At 54.6% G+C, this 17,365-nt stretch overlaps 1 protein-coding gene across 1 annotated transcript in view; it reads left to right on the top strand.

The window, feature by feature from the left end:
• Nucleotides 1-17,365, top strand: part of LOC133356456 (twinfilin-2-like) — a 39,789-nt gene that overhangs the window by 20,526 nt on the left and 1,898 nt on the right. The window contains exons 5-8 of the mRNA XM_061573989.1: nucleotides 7,796-7,900; nucleotides 9,400-9,525; nucleotides 14,532-14,682; nucleotides 16,327-16,448. Coding sequence (XP_061429973.1) covers nucleotides 7,796-7,900; nucleotides 9,400-9,525; nucleotides 14,532-14,682; nucleotides 16,327-16,448 — 504 coding nt within the window. The remainder of the gene's footprint in view (nucleotides 1-7,795; nucleotides 7,901-9,399; nucleotides 9,526-14,531; nucleotides 14,683-16,326; nucleotides 16,449-17,365) is intronic.

The raw sequence follows: 17,365 nt of genomic DNA on the forward strand, positions 1-17,365 counted from the left end.
CTGCGGGTCACGACAACTCGCTGATTCGCACTCGCTCACCCACTCGCAACAACAACTGCCGCTCGCCACTAAATATCTGAGAAGTTATCAAGGCGCTTGTGCCAGGCTGCTTCCACTTTGAGGCCACTTGAAGTTTCGTAGGCTCCGCTGGCAAGAGGTCACTGGACAGACCTAGCAGGTGCCACGGGTTGACCGACTGAGATGACTGGCAGATGCACCACCTGTGTGCCCCCTACTGTGCCAACTTGCTGCATATTAGCCGCTCGGCGCTCCGCTCCTTGTGAGCGTCGCTTCTCTGCCCTCCGCTGTTGCTGGAGGGTGACTGCCTCCCCAAAGACAAAGCTCCCCCATATAACCTTTAACGGACTGTCAGTCCAAGTGCTGTTAGCGAGCACCTATGAAGGTCGGCACAGCATACGAGGGGGTGGGTGGCCAACACCACGGTCGGCCCCTTTTGTCTCCCCAGTCGCGACGTTTACACATCACATCAGGTATGCATTTGAGGCTGAGTCGACCTAGGAGAGGCTCAGGACCAATTCAGATATTCCTCACTGATGCTGGCCATCGGCGGGAATCGAACTCGAGTCGCTGGGTTCATAGCGCAGCGCACTAACCGCTTCGCCACTGCCTCCCCACACAGACACACACGGACACACACACACCCGTGTAACTTAGGCTATGAACACATTCATTGTCCCCCCCCCCACACCTCGGATTAGCAAGGTTGCCTATGTACGGTGTGAAAGAAGTTCAACATACAGTACATACAAAGACTTACACAGAGACCCACAGACTCACACAGACCCATAGATATACATACTACACTTTACACTATACACTACACTACTATACACTACACTACGACACACTACTATACACTACACTACTATACACTACACTACGACACACTACTATACACTACACTATACAGTACACTATACACTACACTTCTGTACACTAAACACTACTGTACACTACACCATTATCACGGTTGGCTACGTACGGTATGAAAGAAGTTCAACGTACATGCGTACATTGTTGAGCAGCAAAGATTGGGAATGCACAAGCAAAATGCGTCCGGGTGGGTTTGTATTGGCGATTAAAGTAATTGGTTACTTGCTGCTGACTGGCGGTCATGTGAGTCACTACAGCTCGTGATGGAACCGGTGTGCGCGGGGGCTCGGCGTGTTCCGTTTGGCGCTTTCCAACGCAAGTTGTTGAGAGCGTTTATGCGTCGGCTGTCGTCCGTTTATGAAAAATAAGAATATGTGTTTAACCTTTCTGGCAATAAAACAGGAGGTGTTCAGATGTTCAAACACCAAATATGAACCTTTTGCAAGGGATCGGGTTCACATCAACAAACATGCTCTGATAATACATAGAATTGACTTTGAAACTGGCCTAGACCAGAGACAGCTGTCTTTATGGCCTAGTCTCACCAGTGTCAGACCAGGGAACAATGCCACAAGGCGAACAGCTCAGGGTTAGAAGCTACATCATTGGACTTTTTATACCTTGTCCCTGTCCGTAAGCAGGGGTGGGGGTACGTAGGTACGTACGCTCACCACCGTATGTAGCCAGCCGTACTCATCGGAGGTGCGGAGGAGGTGGGAGGGGAGGGTTGTCACACGCTAACTCTCTCTAAGGATGATCCAATCCGGAACGAAACCTCAGTGTGGGGTGGTGCTGCTGCTGTTCCACTGGCCACTTGGATCGAAGCTTTGCCTACAACCTGGGGGACGTGAGCCAGGCAAACGCGTCCATTTATAGACGGTCAAGCTAACCCACAATAGAGGCTTTTTTGGGGTTAGCTGGCGTAATTATAAATGTGGCGTTAAACCACCACCACCACCTCGACATAGCCAATTAGGTTTTTGTCACGTAAACATAACGTGCCAATTTATTGCTAGCACAGCACTTAGCGGTGTGTTGGAGAGTAACACCTGCAAGATTTACAATTCCAGTGCGACGTTTTGCCAGTAATTACAGCTCGCGCCGACAGCCTGAAGTGGCACGCTCTGTTGACGTGACAACCTTGCTGATTGGCTGTGGTGGGTGGGGGTGGCGGGTTTAACGACACATTTAGATTTACACGATCTCACCAAAACACCTCTATTATTGATGTTAGGTGTTGTTTGTTTTTTAGTGTTTTAAATCTGTTTGCTGTATGAAATTTGTATAAATAGAGGAGCTGAAACATCCTGCTTTAAGAAGTTTCTGTTTTTTCTGCACCGTACTTCCCACCAATCTCGAATACTCAGCATGATGTATACACGTGCAGTATTTCATTGTTTAAGTTGTATGTAGTGTAGAATGTCCTGTATATATATAATATTAACACTGAAATCCAGCATAGCTACTTTGTTTGTCACACACACACGAACACGGTGCCGATAGCCGGACTGGTTTCAGCCCGTGGAGCGGATTTTGCCGGATCGGCCCGGGACTGTTCAAGCTCACGCCTGCCCTCACCGCCACCCGTCCCGTCGGCTTCCAGCACCGCTAATTAAATGCCCTGCCCCTCCCCTTCCCCGGGGGGACACAAAGCGTGCGTTGGAAAGCGTCACAGAACACGTGTGTGTGCGTGCGCGAGCTTTCCCTGCGTTTGCGATCGACGCAGCTTCAGACGGCCCGGGCGTGTAGCTGCGTGAGATGAGCTCTGCAGTGAGTTCGTTTGGGTTGCAGCTTCACTCTGTAAATGTATTTATGTGACTTCGTGCTACTGCGGTGACTGTCGACGCACGTCCTTGCTTGTCCAAGAGCCCTTCATTGCAGATACAAATGCTATTCCTAGGCCCCGGGCTTCTTCGTTTCTCGATGCTTGACCTTCTCTCCAGCCGCCCCTTCCACTCCTGCTCCTTTTATATCCCTCGACCCCCCCCCCCCCCCGTTTCCCTCGTCTACCTCGTCTCTAACGATCGTCAAACGTCTCCCCGGCAGTCCGCCCTCGATTCCCCCCCCCCCCTCCGCCTTTTACGTTTTAATTTCTCAACCAATTGGTTCAATTCTCCGGCCCTAACCAATCCGCTTTGAGGCCTCTGCACCAATAGGAGGCCTTTAACACACTACCTGACTATCCGTTTGCACGCCTACCGTGGCGGTTAAGTGGTCTGTTGTTTTCAGTCTCTTCACTGACTGCATTCTGCCTCTCCTGTAACTCGTGTTGTTTTCAAAAGCGCGAAATTGGACGTATCGATTTTTTGCATTGGGGTGCAATTGTGAACAGCAGGCATATCGGACATTAGTTCATCTAATCGGCATCATCATTGGTTCACTACCAGGTGTGTGGTGAAGTTAGGAGATGTCCCATGTCTCTGTGTGCTCGGTATTCGAAGGCCTGAACACCAGAATCGGTGATTTCCCCGACAATGTGTTCATCAGAGAGGCGGTTCCCTATCCGAACAGCAGAGCGAAGGAGAAGAAGCGAGCTTCTGTCCAGGGAGCAATGTTCTGGCAACTGGGTGGTGGGGGGGGTCAAGGGCGCAGGGCTTGCCAGGGGTGGTGCATCATCATGGGGTGACACGGCGGCTTTCACGCGGGGGTGGAAGCATGGCCTGAAGGCCTGTGGGGGGGTCGGCGGTTGCTGCGCACTTTGCAGGGCTGTGACAGCAGCGCACGTCAACGCTGCCAATGTATTATAGCGGACAACATTTTTGTCGTGACGCGGATGCCAAATTGGTTGCGACGGCGATGGAGTGAGCGGAACCACGGTCGCTGCCTCAGCGTAGCGTCGCCCCACAGAGCATTGGGATGCTGCTGGATGCTTCTAGATGCTGCCTACGCACATCAGTCTTTGTTCGGCCTGCGTACGCATCTCACGTTTTATCGCGGACTGTGCTTTACCCTAAGTTATATCAGGAGGTGTTCTTCAGGAACGCAGATACCGCGCTATAGGAGAACGAACTGTATTTTGATTTACCAGGCAAGGCCCACTGAGCTACATAGCCCTTTGTCTGAAGTGACCTGGCCACAAACGGCAGCTCAACGAAGTGGCTTATCGCCGCGTGGACATTTCTAGCAGCCAAATACTCTGAACCCACGTTGATTCTAAATGTAGAGGGGAAACCGGAAAACCCAGAGAAGAATCCAGGCGACCACGGGGAGAGCATGCCAACTCTACATACACAGGCGTCAGGGTTGGGGTCGGACCCACGACCATCCTGCATACCAGGCGACGAGGGAGTTAACATCTCTAACCCATAAATCGTGTAATTCATGTGTGTGTGCTTGTGCACACGTTACGTAACAGTTGACGTTAGGTAACAGCGGTGGCGCTGCGGTTAGCACACCGTGCCGCGAACACCCATCTCCCGAGTTCAATGGTGCCGGCCACATCCAATCGACCTCATGCGCCCAAGTCGGCCTTCATAGGTGTTTCTCTGAGAGCACTCGCCCCAGCGGTCTGTGTCGGCTACCCAGGGTAACGTTTTCTCTTGTGTGTCGATGTTGCAAGGGGATGGGTTACAAAAGTCTTCGAGGGCTTTGCACGCTCGCGCATGCGTGTGTGTATCAGGAATGTAAAGGTTCGTCGCCAATTCTCAGTTTTTTACCCCTTGATTTATATTGCCCGTCCCGTCTGTACCGTCTCATTCGCATTGTGCGTCTCGCGTGCTGCCGTGTTCATTTGCGTTCATCGCGAACGGTGAATTTTTTGACATTTCGAACCGATTCACACCAACGAGTCGCCTTCCCAGCCGTGCGTACGCGTGGCGTGTGCGAGCGTAATTCTCTTCCCATTTAACATTATTATTTCTTTCGCCTTTCACGGCTTTTCTTGTTGCCTTTGCTGCCAAATTTTGAAGCAACGAGAAAAAGAAACGGAGAGTTCCGAGCATTTTTCCGAGCAAGGCGATGGCACCCACAGTTTTTGGGGGTCTTGGCTAGACTGGGCAAGAGAGCAATGGGCGGAGTGGAGGAGAGACCCCTAAACTCACGCAAGGGGGGGGGGGGCGGGGAGGACCCCCCTTTACACTCACACAGGGAGCCATAGAGGAGACCCATAGACTCGCATGAAGCATCATAGACGGTAGACTTCCAGATTTGTCCGCGTGCAGTTTATCCGATTGGCGGATTTAACCGCGCGCACCTGAGGTGTAGACACGAATGAACAACTCGTGGATTATTTCCCCCTCAAGCCCAAATTAATAATCTAAAAACGGTTACGCGTCGTTATTCTTGGAATTGTGTATTACAAGTCTCGCGTTCTTAAAACCGAACAAATATGGGTGCTCCGGTTAATCTGAAACCCATCGATTGCCTCTGCAGTACAATACAGTGTCTCCTCTACTTTTGAACGAGTTCGGTTCCAGAGGTCTGTCCGTAAGTCGATTTGTTTGCAAGTCCAACTTTATTCCTGTCGATTCCAAACGTGTTGTACGGCGTGTACACTAAACACGGGGAATGGCTTTAAAAGTTGTATCATCTCTTGTGTGATGTAGATGCCACTGGTTCTTCACGTTTTGCAAATGTAGATGCCACCACCGCCATCTATTGTGCGGCGGTTGAATTTACGACTCTCGGTCCGAACGGGCAACTGGACATACGGACAATGTCTGTTCATAAGTCCAATGTTCGTAAGTAGAGGAGTCTCTGTATTTGCATATTTTTTACAACATTGGGTGGCGCTTGATTGGCGTGGCTCTGCTATCCACTTACAGCCTTCTGTGTGGGAGCAGGAAAGTGTTCCCTACTGCGCAAACTCAATGTTCTCACCTTAAACGTAATCTATACCCATATTGGTGGTTTTTGGCAGAGAGATCCACGGAAAATGGATATTTTTTTTTTAATCATCCGCGATTTATAATTATCCGCGGCTGTCCTCCCCGTCATTGACGCCGAACCGAGAGCCTCCTGTACTCGCATAAGGACCCTGTATACTCAGACACCAATTTTTTGTACGTTTTGTTATGATGATGTTACTGCAACGGAAACACGAGCCCTGTGCAACGTGCTGTGGTGGGGCGACCGTCATGAAAGGAGCACAGGCAATCCGCGACAGTTCTCGGTCGAGTCTATGGGACTCTGTGTGAGTCTATGGGTCTCTGTGTGAGTCTATGGGTCTCTGTGTGAGTCTATGGGTCTCTGTGTGAGTCTGAGTCTCTATGTGAGTCTATGGGTCTCTGTGTGAGTCTATGGGTCTCTGTGTGTGAGTATGGGTCTCTGTGAATCTATGGATCTCTGTGAATCTATGGGTCTCTGTGTGAGTCTATGAGTCTGCATGAGTCTATGGGTCTCTGCATGAGTCTATGGGTATCTGCGTGAGTCTATGGGTATCTGCGTGAGTCTGTGGGTCTCCGTGTGAGTTTGTGGGTTTCTGTATGAGTCTATGGGTCTCTGTGCGAGTCTGTGGGTCTGTGCGAGTCTGTGGGTCTCTGCGTGAGTCTATGGGTCTCTGCGTGAGTCTATGGGTCTCTGCGTGAGTCTGTGGGTCTCTGCGTGAGTCTATGGGTCTTTCCGTGAATCTATGGGTTTCTATGTGAGTCTATGGGTCTCTGTGTGAGTCTATGGGTGTGTGTGAGTTTATGGGTCTCTGTGTGAGTCTATGGGTCTGTGTGAGTCTATGGGTCTCTGTGTGAGTCTATGGATCTCTGCGTGAATCTATGGGTTTCTGCGTCAGTCTGTGGGTCTCTGCGTGAGTCTGTGGGTCTCTGCGTGAGTGGGTCTGTGTGAGTATGGGTCTATGGGGTCTGTGTGAGTATGGGTCTATGGGTAAGTCTATGGGCCTCTGCGTCAGTCTGTGGGCCTCTGCGTGAGGCTATGTATGTACAGTGTGTTGAACTTTTCGTACCGTACGTAGCCAGCCGTGCTAATCGGAGGTTCTGGGTTCCTACACTCACTCGGACTCACAGAGACCTGTGCTGGCAGTTTCTTGACAGCGACTTTTATTGGAACGGACTGATTTGAACTTTTTTTATTTTACCAGGTAAAGGCCCAAAGAGCCTACGTAGCTCTCTTTGAGAAGCGCACCCGGCGATCACAAATGATAGCTCAACGAGGTGGCTTGTGTCGTCACCGCACGGGCATTCACAGCAGCCAAATACAGTCGTACCTCGCTATACGACCGCTTTGGAATACGTCGAGTTTGGTATACGTCGTGTTTTGACGAGAAAAAAATGTCTTGGGATACGACGTCTTGCTTGGGATACGACGCGCTTGCTAGAACTTGTATGGGTCGGGATGAGTCACCGCGTACCCACGTAGACCCCGTTCACCACTCCTCCCGTTCCTCACCACCATCCTCGTAGGCTATCAACTCCTCTCAGCAAGGTAAAGTGATGTTACATTTTATTTCAATTTATTTTAATTTCTGTATGCATTTTAGTAATAAGTGGTGTCTATGTTATTTTATACAACCCCATTAATGTATAATATGCCATATATAATATCATTTCTTATACTCTGGAACGGATTATTTCCTTTCCCTATATTTCTTATGGGAAAAATTCGTTTGGTAGACGTCATTTTCGGTATAAGTCCTACCTTCTGGAACGAATTAACGACGTATACCAAGGTACCAGTGTACTTTAAACGCGTGACGTTGATTCCAAATGTGGATGAGGGAAAAACCGGAGGACCCGGTGAAAAATCTCCGTGACCACGGGGAGAGAGAGACACGTAAACTCCAATTATACAGGCCCACTGTGTGTTTGGCAATTGTGCAGAATAGTAGTTGTATAGAATGGTGAATGAGTAGTATAGTAGTTGTATATGATGGTGATTGTGGAGTGTAATAGTTGTATGTGATGGTAATTGTGTTGTACGCGGTGTGTGACGAACTGGTGCCTCTCACCTACAGGAGGAGGTGAGTCTCTCCGGATACAAGAAGCACCTCAAGCTGAGCAACGCGCCCAACCCCCTCACGGCCGCCGAGGCCGAGCTACAGAAGCTGAAGCTCAACGAGGTGAGAGAGCAGCCGCAGGGACACATGGGGGGGGGGGAGTCGTGGGGGAGACACGGAAGAGACGCGGGAGAGACGTGGAGAGACACGGGAGAGACACGGGGGAGACTCGGGGAGACGTGGGAGACACGTGGGGACACGTGGGGAGATGTGGGGAGACGTGGGAAAGACGTGGGGCAGACTCGGAGACTCGGGGAGACTCGGGGAGACGTGGGGAGACGTGGGGAGACGTGGGGAGACGTGGGGAGACGCGGGGAGACGTGGGGAGACGGGGGGAGACGTGGGGAGACGTGGGGAGACGTGGGGAGACGTGGCGGAGACGTGGCGGAGACGCGGGGATAAGTGGGGAAGACTCGGGGGACACGCAGGGAGGAGCAGGGGAGACTCGGGGAGACGTGGGGAGACGTGGGGAGACGTGGGGAGACTCGGGGAGACGTGGGGAAGACTCGGGGGACACGCAGGGAGGAGCAGGGGAGACTCGGGGAGACGTGGGGAGACGTGGGGAGACGTGGGGAGACGTGGGGAGACTCGGGGAGACGTGGGGAAGACTCGGGGGACACGCAGGGAGGAGCAGGGGAGACTCGGGGAGGAGTGGGGAAGGGGCAGGGAGACGCGGGGAGGAGTGGGAAGGCGCTGGGGTGATGTGCAGAGGAGTGGGAAGGCGCGGGGAGATGGGGGGAAGCGTGGGGAAGGAAATGGGAGATGCGGCCATACACAGGAAGGAACAATGCGGAACGGGGAGACACACGGGGAGGCACGGGGAGGCACACGGGGAGGCACGGGGAGGCACACCGAGGCACCGAGAGGAACGGGGAGACGCGGTTGGAATGAGGGCATGCCGGGAGCGACACGGAGGCAGCGAAGAACAGGGAGGGAGGAGCAGAGACACCGCCAGACACTCGGAGGCATGGGGAGGCACTGGAAGGAACAGCGACACGCAGACAAAGCTCCCCCTGGTACCCTTGATAGAGCCTTGGGACAAGTGCTGTTAGCAAGCAGCCATGAAGACCGGCACAGTACCTGAGACGCACACCTACCACACCAGGTACTCATTTCAGGCTGAGTCGACCTAGGAGAGGAGGCCCGGGACCAGTTCAGATATTCGTCACTGGTGTTGGCCATGAGCGGGAATCGAAGTCGGGTCGCCGGGTTCGTAGCGCAGCGCCAAACCCCGAACACTACCGCTCCCCAGTGACGCACACACGCAGCAGACACACGCACACAGACACACGCACACAGACACGCACAGCAAACACTCACGCACAGACACGCACGCACAGACATGCACGCACATCCACTCACGCACAGATATGCACAGCAGACACACAGACATGCACAAGACACGCACGCACAGACAGGCACGCACATCCACGCACAGCAGACACACAGTGGTGCCCTGCTGGGAGAGCAGCGTGAGTCGGCGCGAGTGAGATCACCCCGCCCGGCGCGGCCCGCCCCGTCTCTCCTCCCCCTCCCCGTCCAACGCCACCCTCCCCGTGCAGGTGAAGACTGACATCAGCGTGGACAGCAAACAGCAGACGCTGCAGGGCGTCTCCTTTCCCATCCAGGAGCGGGCGCTGCAGGCGCTGCAAAGGTTCAGCAAGGGAGAGGTCAACTACGTGCAGCTGGTGCGGGCAACCCGTGGGCGTGGACGCGTCGCGGCGGCCGCCCGGCTCGGCGGCGCTCGCGTTTCAGTTCGGTCAAAACGGTCGGTGCCGGGACGGCGGTCCAAGTTCATCAGTCCCACGTGGTTTTGTTCAGAAGCGAGCCGGCCGTTTGTGGTCGCGTGTGTTACTGTGTGTGCGTGTGTTACTGTGTGTGTTACTGTGTGTGTTACTGTGTGTGTGTTACTGTGTGTGTGTTACTGTGTGTGTGTGGGTAAAACTACGTGGCCGGGAGTCGGAGCCTTTCCCTGTACACTTTGGGGTGCGACAGGGATGTCCTCTGGCTCCCACATTATTTAACATCTATGTCGACTGCGTAGTTCGTGAAGCCTTCAATAGCTGTACCGGGGGAATTTCCATTTGGTACAGATATAATGGGAGGCTGATCGACGCCCGCGTGCGATCAAGGGATGGCTCCCTATTGGTCAACCACGTTATGTATGCCGATGATTTGGTAATAGCTGCTCATCCAGAAGAGGAGTTGGAGACGCTGCTGCTGAGACTGGAGCGTGCCACTAAGAGGTGGGGCCTTACCATCAGCCCCACCAAAACGAAGCACCTGCCTGGGTATTTTGTACCATCAGACACTCCACTCCCACAACTCCCAATCGGTGATGGGGCAGTTGTGGAGAGAGTGGAGAGTTTCCCATACCTGGGCAGTGTGCTTATGACCGGCTCCAGTTTATCAGCAGAGGTCTCACTCCGAATCAGTCGAGCGGCAATATCTTTTCATCGGTTGCGTAACGCTGTGTGGAAGCTACCTGGTCTGTCGCTCCGCACGAAGCTTTAGGTCTTCTCGGCCACGGTCATTCCCTCCCTTCTCTACGCTTGCAAAACGTGGACCCCCCTAATGGAGCATCTTCGCCGTTTGGAAACATTTAGGCTGGCCTGCCTACGATCCATCCTGGGTTTAACCAGGCTGGATTGTGTGAGGAGCTCACAAATCCTTGAAAGATCTGGGCAATATCCCATCGGTGAGCTCCTCTGGCAGGCAAGGCTGCGTTGGCTGGGTGATGTAGCCCGCATGCCCAGCCACCGCATGCCTAAACAGCTTTTGTTCGGCCGGATCGAGGGGGCTAAACGGGCGCGGCACGGGCTAGAGAAGAGATGGAGTGATGTGGTACAGGAGGACGTGGAGCTGAGTGAACTTTTTCGATTTAAAGCTTTCGTGACTGCAGGGATTCATCTTCTTAGTTCTTTCGGTAAAGTCACGTAGAAGGGAAGTAATAAAATAATAAAAATAAAACATAATAAAATAAAATAATTCTCACGACGTTTCGGCTACAACGCAAGCAGCCGTCTTCAGGTGAAGAATGAGACAATGCCAAGCTAGGAGCTTATATATAAGCTGCGTTGGAGGTGGAGGAAAGAGCGCCTTAACAAAAGAATGTGCATGTGAAGAGGAATTTAGCATATTCATGGGAAATGCGTAGGAGGTGGGCGGGGGGGTTTCAAAGTCATATTATGCCCATGCATTATGCATAATGCATGGGCATAATATGACTTTGAAACCCCCCCGCCCACCTCCTACGCATTTCCCATGAATATGCTAAATTCCTCTTCACATGCACATTCTTTTGTTAAGGCGCTCTTTCCTCCACCTCCAACGCAGCTTATATATAAGCTCCTAGCTTGGCATTGTCTCATTCTTCACCTGAAGACGGCTGCTTGCGTTGTAGCCGAAACGTCGTGAGAATTATTTTATTTTATTATGTTTTATTTTTATTATTTTATTACTTCCCTTCTACGTGACTTTACCGAAAGAACTAAGAAGCTGAGTGAACTTGCCGATGACTGGTACCAGCGGTGTCAAGATCGGCCTCAGTGGAGGAGGCTCGTGAAGGACGCTACTGGGCAGTTGGAGGCAGTCGCCCTCCAACAACAACAGAGGGCGGAGGAGCGACGCTCACAACAACGAGCGGAGTGCCGGGTGGCTAAAGCACAGCAAGTTGGTACAGTAAGGGGCACAGGTGGTGCATCTGCCAGTCATCTCGGTCATCTCGGTCAGTCGACCCGTGGCACTTGCTGGGTCTGCTCCGTGACCTCCTGCCAGCGGGCGTTCGACACTTCACGTGGCCTCAAGGTGCACTTTGCCTGGCACAAGCGTCGTGGTGACGTCACCGCCACTTAGTGGCGAATGGCGGTTGTTGTATGTGTGTTACTGTGTGTGTGTGTGTTACTGTGTGTGTGTGTGTTACTGTGTGCGTGTGTGTTACTGTGTGCGTGTGTTACTGTGTGCGTGTGTGTGTTACTGTGTGTTACTGTGTGTGTTACTGTATGTGTTACTGTGTGTGTGTTACTGTGTGTGTTACTGTGTGTTACTGTGTGCGTGTGTTACTGTGTGTTACTGTGTGTTACTGTGCGCGTGTGTGTTACTGTGCGCGTGTGTGTTACTGTGCGCGTGTGTGTTACTGTGTGTGCGCATGTGTGTTACTGTGTGTGCGTGTGTGTGTTACTGTGTGTGTGTTACTGTGTGTGCATGTGTGTGTTACTGTGTGTGTGTTACTGTGTGTGCGCGTGTGTGTTACTGTGTGTGCGCGTGTGTGTTACTGTGTGTGCGCGTGTGTGTTACTGTGTGTGTGTTACTGTGTGTGCGCGTGTGTTACTGTGCGTGTGTGTTACTGTGTGTGCGCGTGTGTGTTACTGTGTGTGCGTGTGTGTGTTACTGTGCGCGTGTGTGTTACTGTGTGTGTGTGTTACTGTGTGTGTAACTGTGCGTGTGTGTTACTGTGTGTGTGTGTGTGTTACTGTGTGTGCGCGTGTGTGTTACTGTGTGTGCGCGTGTGTGTTACTGTGTGTGTGTTACTGTGTGTGTGTGTGTGTTACTGTGTGTGTGTGTTACTGTGTGTGCGCGTGTGTGTTACTGTGTGTGCGCGTGTGTGTTACTGTGTGTGTGCGCGTGTGTTACTGTGTGTGTGTGTAACTGTGCGCGTGTGTGGGTAGCGGTTAGCGCGCCGCGCTCGGAACCCAGCGACCCGGGTTCGATTCCCGCTCGCGGCCAACGTCGGTGACGATTATCTGAACTGGTCCTGAGCCTCCCCTAGGTCGACTCGGCCTCAAATGAGTGCCCAGTGTGTAAACATCGCCACTCGGGAGACAAAGGCAGCCGGGCGTGGTGTTGGCCACCCATCTCCTCGTGTGCCGTTGCCGGCCTTCATAGGTGCTCGCTAACAGCACTTGCCCCAATAGTCCGTTGAGGCTATGCGGGGGATCTTTGCTGCCACGGCTCTTAAGATTGCTCGGTCAGCAGGGAATTTGCACTGCAGATGAGTTGTTTGGTATCGCACGGCCACCATCGTAGGCCGCTGCTGTGGAACTGCTGCGGCCTGCCGCGTGTCGGTGCTCAAGGCACCAGCGCCTTGCGGCAACAGCCCCGTGCTGTGGGGACGATCGGACTCTGGTCATTCTCGCTGCTGCGTCGCCTTTTGGCTGGCCATCGAACAAAGACGGATGCCACATCGCGCGCTCACAGATGCGCTTCTGCGGACGTCTGGAACGCTCTTCCCATATTGGGAAGCCACCGGAGCGATGCGCTTTTAAACCGAGAATGAAAACTCATTTATTTTTCAACTTCTTTTCGTGTTTTAGTTTGTTGTCCTTCCCCCGCACCTCCCGATTTAGGACGGTTGTTTACGAGCGGTGCGAAAGAACCGGTTACCTGTTCATAAAGTCAGGGACCAGTAAATCATTCCGGTGGAGTTCTAGTGAGGAACAGAAGCGGTTTATGCTCGCCGCTGCACCCCCACCGTGGTAACACGCGTCGTGTTTACCGCTCCAGAAAGTTTTTTGTACTTGCAGTAAACCGGTACGAACCGGTTAAAGACCGTTTCTGTTAGTGCGCTTACAGGTGATGCGAACAAACGTTTGTAGGCAGCGGCGTGGGGAGCGGTGGCGCAGCGGTTAGCGCTACTCTGCGCTAGGAACCCGGCGGACACGAGTTCCATTCCCGCTCACGGCCACCAACATCGGCGACGATCGTCTCGGCCGGCGTGCGTGGAGAGTGTGTGTATGAGCGAGTGTCAGAGCGTGCGAGCGAGCGAGTGAGTGTCAGAGTGTGTGAGCGAGTGTCAGAGCGTGTGAGCGAGTGTCAGAGCGTGTGTCAGAGCGAGTGTCAGAGCGAGTGTCAGAGCGAGTGAGCGAGTGTCAGAGCGAGTGAGCGAGTGTCAGAGCGAGTGAGCGAGTGTCAGAGCGAGTGAGCGAGTGTCAGAGCGAGTGAGCGAGTGTCAGAGCGTCAGAGCGAGTGTCAGAGCGTCAGAGCGAGTGTCAGAGCGAGTGAGCGAGTGTCAGAGCGAGTGAGCGAGTGTCAGAGCGTGTGTGCGAGTGTCTGAGCGAGTGTCTGAGCGAGTGTCAGAGCGTGTGTCAGAGCGTGTGAGCGAGTGTCAGAGCGAGTGTCAGAGCGAGTGTCAGAGCGTGCGTGCGTGCGAGCGAGTGTCAGAGCGTGCGTGCGTGCGAGCGATTGTCAGAGCGTGCGTGCGAGCGAGTGTCAGAGCGTGCTTGCGAGCGAGTGTCAGAGCGTGCGTGCGAGCGAGTGTCAGAGCGTGCGTGCGAGCGAGTGTCAGAGCGTGCGTGCGAGCGAGTGTCAGAGCGTGCGTGCGAGCGAGTGTCAGAGCGTGCGTGCGAGCGAGTGTCAGAGCGTGCGTGCGAGCGAGTGTCAGAGCGTGCGTGCGAGCGAGTGTCAGAGCGTGCGTGCGAGCGAGTGTCAGAGCGTGCGTGCGAGCGAGTGTCAGAGCGTGCGAGCGAGCGAGTGTCCGCGTGCCCGCTGATCCTCGGCGTTCGCGCCGGACCACTCGCCCGTGCGTGTGCGCGCCCTGCAGTAGAATTCGGCACGGTCGGTGCTTGTCGCGTATCCGCGTCGGAACAGAAGCTTTCGCAGCGTGCGTGGCCAACCGCGCCAATCGGACCTTCGTCCGGCGGGTTCTGCGTTGTCAAATCGGCCGGCCGGCGGGGTTGGCTTTTGTCTTTGCTCGCAGTCGGTGGACCTGGACAAGGAGACGATCAACCTGGAGCACGCCAAGCAGATCTCTGTGGCCGAGCTGCCGCGCTGCGTGCCGGAGAACGCCGCCCGCTACCACTTCTTCATCTTCCCGCACTCGCACGAGGGGGACCGCCTCGAGTCCACCGGTAGGCGCGGCGCAGCACCACCACCAACACCACCACTCTACACCACCACCACTCTACACCAACACCACCACCACCACTGTACACCACCACCACTCTACACTACCACTCTACACCACCACCACCACTCTACACCACCACTCTACACCACCACTCTACACCACCACTCTACACCACCACCACCACTCTACACCACCACCACCACTCTACACCACCACCACCACTCTACACCACCACCACCACTCTTCACCACCACCACCACCACTCTACACCACCACCACCAACACCACCACCACCACTCTACACCACCACTCTACACCACCACCACCACCACTCTACACCACCACTCTACACCACCACCACCACTCTACACCACCACCAACACCACCACCACTGTACACCACCACCACTCTACACCACCACTCTACACCACCACCACTCTACACCACCACTCTACACCACCACCACTCTACACCACCACCACTCTACACCACTACCACTCTACACCACCACCACTCTACACCACCACCACTCTACACCACCACCACTCTACACCACCACCACTCTACACCACCACCACCACCACCACTCTACACCACCACCACCACTCTACACCACCACCACCACTCTACACCACCACCACCACTCTACACCACCACCACTCTACACCACCACCACTCTACACCACCACCACCACTCTACACCACACCACCACCACCCACTCTACACACCACCACCACCACCACTCTACAACCACCACCACCACCACTCTACACCACCACCACCACACTCTAACACCACCACCTACACCACCTACCACCACTCTACACCACCACCACTCTACACCACCACCACTCTACACCACCACCACTCTACAACCACCACCACTCTAACACCACCACACTCTACACCACCACCACTCTACACCACCACCACTCTACACCACCACCACTCCCACCCTAACCCACCACCACTCTACACCACCACTCTACACCACCACCACTCTACACCACCACCACCACTCTACACCACCACCACCACTCTACACCACCACTCTACACCACCACCACCTACCACCACTCTACACACCACCACTCTACACCACCACCACTCTACACCCACCACTCTACACCACCACCACTCTACACCACCACCACTCTACAACCACCACCACTCTACACCACCACCACTCTACACCACCACTCTACACCACCACACTCTACACCACCACCACTCTACACCACCACCACCACCACTCTACACCACCACTCTACACCACTCTACACCACCACCACTCTACACCAGCACCACTCTACACCACCACTCTACACCACCACCACTACACCACCACCACTCTACACCACCACCACCACTCTACACCACCACCACCTCCGTGTGTCCCCATCCCCCTCCTCCCCCTCCAGGGTTTAGACCCCCAGGGGGTTCTGGGTTTATGGCTTCAGAGTCAGACCACAGCCTGGGCAGCCCCTCCCCCCAGCTGGCTGGCTCTGGCCCCCCCACTGGCCCCCCACCCCCATCCCCCTGGCTCCGCTGCTCCCAGCGGCCGTGTGAACACTGCGGCCTGGTGCCCCCCCCCGCTCCCCCGACTGCCCCCCACCTGCCCTCCCCCTCCCCTGCCCCCCACAGTGTTCATCTACTCGATGCCCGGATACAAGTGCAGCATCAAGGAGCGGATGCTCTACTCCAGCTGCAAGGGGCCACTCATCGACACCGTGGAGCAGAAGCTGGGCCTGGACATCGCTCGCAAGGTGAGGGCGGGCGAGAGGGTGGGAGAGCGAGGCGGGGGGGAGGCGGGGAGAGCTTGAAAGTGAGAGCGAGTGAGCGAGTGAGTGAGAGTCGCTCAGCGAGTGAGCGCAGGTTACAGAGAGAAGGCCAGAGCAAGTGATGGAGAGGGGGTGGAGGAGAGCGAGAAAGTGAGAGCGAGTGAGCGAGCGAGAGGGCGCAGTTAGATTGAGAGAAGACCAGAGCAAGGGAGCGAGGATGAGGAGAGAGAGAGCACCCCCTGTGTGTGTGAGATGCCCTTTCTGGGGGTGTGAGTCATGGCCAGAGATACACCCGTGGTTGTTATCTTGTCGTCGCCGCCCTGTGCCATGACGACCATGCTACGCCGAGGCAGCCGTCACAGCGAGCGATCATTGCGTCTCGCGTGCGACCGTGGTTCCGTTCGCTCGACCGCGTTGCATCCAATCCGCGTATTGAACACGCTCCCGCGACGATGACGCAGATCGCCCCGGACGTGCCGCACCGCAGGCCGGCACAACAAGTTACAGCGCGGGGTTGGAAGCTTGCGCGTGTGTGTGTTTGTGTGTGTGTGTGTGCGTGCGTGCGTGTGTGTGTGCGCGTGCGTGTGTGTGTGTGTACGTGTGTGTGTGCGCGTGTGTGTGTGTGCGTGCGTGTGTGTGCGTGTGTGTGTGCGTGTGTGTGTGCGTGTGCGTGTGCGTGTGTGCGTGCGTGTGCGTGTGTGTGTGTGCGTGTGCGTGTGCGTGTGCGTGCGTGTGTGTGTGCGCGTGCGTGTGTGTGTGTGTGCGTGCGTGTGTGTGTGCGTGCGTGTGTGTGTGTGCGCGTGTGTGTGCGTGCGTGCGTGTGTGTGTGCGCGTGCGTGTGTGTGTGTGTGCGTGCGTGTGTGTGTGTGTGTGCGTGTCTGTGTGCGTGTGTGTGTGTGCGC

Source organism: Lethenteron reissneri, chromosome 54 (genome assembly GCF_015708825.2).
Source record: "Lethenteron reissneri isolate LAM-NWPU_2019-01 chromosome 54, ASM1570882v1, whole genome shotgun sequence".
NCBI lineage: Eukaryota > Metazoa > Chordata > Hyperoartia > Petromyzontiformes > Petromyzontidae > Lethenteron > Lethenteron reissneri.